General features: G+C 34.6%; 1 protein-coding gene across 1 annotated transcript in view; it reads left to right on the top strand.

The window, feature by feature from the left end:
• The window catches only part of DDX42 (DEAD (Asp-Glu-Ala-Asp) box helicase 42), a 51,853-nt gene that overhangs the window by 37,338 nt on the left and 11,892 nt on the right, over nucleotides 1-2,623 (top strand). Inside the window, exons 6-7 of the mRNA XM_012659581.1 lie at nucleotides 572-676; nucleotides 1,941-2,060. Coding sequence (XP_012515035.1) covers nucleotides 572-676; nucleotides 1,941-2,060 — 225 coding nt within the window. The remainder of the gene's footprint in view (nucleotides 1-571; nucleotides 677-1,940; nucleotides 2,061-2,623) is intronic.

Here is a 2,623-nt window from a genome sequence, read left to right as displayed (position 1 = left end):
GATGATGTGGGTATGTTTTTTATCCTGAGGTACAGTAAGCTATGAAAAGAGTACCAGAAATGACTACTTTTCTCTTTGGAATTGGAATTGCTTGGCCATACTTTTTTTTTTTTTTAAGTTAACTTGTAAGCACCTCCATATTTTTAAACAGAGAACTCTCTAAAGGCACAGCTGTCTATGAAGGAATACTAGAAATATTTTTAAATGCGTGGAGCTAGGTTAACAGCTTAATCCAAAACATATTTAATACCATAGAGGAAAATACATTCTTTGTCTTCTGAGGTTTTTGGCATTGTAAAGATTCCTTAGTCTGCTTCAAGGTTATTCAAATCTGAGGTGTCCTTAAGAGTCTCTTTAGAAAGTAGGTTGGTGTTTATATTGAAAACAGGAATAGGAAACGGTATTAGTTGTACTTTTTGGGATGTATGTCAAAAATAAATTAATTCCTTTATCCTTCCTAGCTGGAATGGCTTTATTTGTATAATATTTGTAGAAGTTATTTTGCATTAAAATCAAACTTACAGGATTGACTCTTGAATTCTAGACTAACTTTGAATAATTGGACCTGCAGATTGACTATCCACCATTTGAAAAAAATTTTTACAATGAGCATGAAGAGATAACCAACCTCACTCCCCAGCAGTTAATAGATCTCCGGCATAAGCTCAATCTTCGGGTAAGACAATCATTAAGTCAAATATTCTTATATTAACATTAGTTAGTCCAGATTTAGTATTATTGCTTAACCAAACTAATAACCTTGAATTTATTTTCTAATGGTCCTTAAACTGTCTTTGCTAGAATAATTCTTATATCCCTTGGGTTCATGTGTGTCTTAATTTGATTGTTTTAGTCCTCCAGGTGATATTTTAGGATAGGATCATTTTTTTCTTTAATAGATGTGAACAATATATGAAGTCTTATTTTGAAATTAAGATATACTTGTTTCTCAAATTATGTACAATATAGTTTTTTAAAAGTATTAAAAGAAATTAACACCTTTCAAAGGCATGCATGCACTAATTTCAGAATAATAGTTTAAATTGCCCATGAAAAAGTTGTAGGTTGCACATTGGTCACATTGTTTAGGGTGCTGAGAGATGTTAAGTGAAACCACAGAGAAAATATCCTGATATCTACTCTAGTGTGAACAACTTTCTGGACTATGTCTGCCCTACCAGTTACTATGTTATGTTTGAACTCACGTTTTCTGAGCAGGGAGGCGGTGTGTGTGTGCGCATGTGTGTACACTTTTCTGTTTCCCAAGAGGTTGCTGATCCCCCCAATACCCCCAAAAAGCTTTTAAGTGAAATCCTGATTGAATATATCAGCACCACTGGAGAAGCATTGAAGGACACCGCTGTTGGAGACAACATGGAATTTATAAACCCCATTCTTCACCTGGGCTCAAAACAGTGCCAGACAGTAGCTGGACCATCACCAAGTGAGACATTAACTTGTTAGGCATCACTGAAAACGGAGGTGATAGATTATATTTTTGTAACCAGTGTGTGTAGGCTTGTCTTATTCAGAGACCATTTGCAATTTTCAGGAGTAAGATTTATTCATTTTTTCCTACCCCTGGGTTAATATTTATGCAGTATAGCAAAAAAGAAAATTAATGACTTTTCCCAATTCAATGATTTTTCCTCCTTCTTCATTATTTCTTAAGAGAAAATTAATTTTGATTTAAGAGATTTTTAGGTACCTAATCATTTTAAATCGTGTGACAGTTATCTCAGGAACGTTTATCATGGAGTTTTTTATGTGAGGTTTATATTCGAGGTTTTGCCTTTTCAGTGTATGCTTTTGGCTACAGACTTACATTTTCAGTTCTTCATACTCAAGCTAAAATGCTAGGTCCAGGTAAGTATTGTTGAACTTCAAGTGCTGTTTATGCTCAAGTACAAGTCATTCTGGGGAGTTGTCTCTATCTCTAGGTCTCTGGTGCTGCACCTCCTAGACCAGGAAGTAGCTTTGCTCATTTTGGGTTTGATGAACAACTTATGCACCAGATTCGGAAATCTGAGTACACACAGCCCACTCCAATACAGTGCCAGGTAAGTAAAATGTAATGAAAGAAAAACGAAGTAGAATCATATTTTGTAACTATAGTTTACAAACAAGTAAAACAGTGTTTAGTATGGAACTGTGTTGACATGGATAGAAGGTGTCCACATACTTCCTCTGTGGCTTAGTGTTCAGCTTTTGCTTTAATTAAGTGAAAAAAAGACATACAGGAAATCCAAGATTATTTTTGAAACCTTAAAAAATAAAGAGCAAATGTGAATTATGTACCACTCTAAAAACTTACTAAGTAATTGGGAAATGTTCTTTTGTATCTGATAAATATCTTGAAATACAATATAAAGAAAATAATTTGTGAGGCCTAAGTGTAACAAAAAATATTTGTGCATGGACAAATTTAGCACTGTGATTACCTAGGATTCCTTTGCCCATGACTTGAAAATTCTCATTTGTTACTGTAAGTAAGAGCTTCTGTTTCCCATTCATATATGGGGTTTATTCCTCTTCAGAAAATGAGAATTTTCTATACATGAATGAGATAGTCTGTACCAAGGGTGGGGAACCTGCAGCCTCAAGGCCACATGTGGCCACCCAG

Source organism: Propithecus coquereli, unplaced genomic scaffold (assembly GCF_000956105.1).
Source record: "Propithecus coquereli isolate 6110/MARCELLA unplaced genomic scaffold, Pcoq_1.0 Scaffold119, whole genome shotgun sequence".
NCBI classification, from domain to species: Eukaryota; Metazoa; Chordata; class Mammalia; order Primates; family Indriidae; genus Propithecus; species Propithecus coquereli.
Note: the sequence above shows the minus strand (reverse complement) of the source record. Positions and strands in the feature narration are given on the sequence as shown.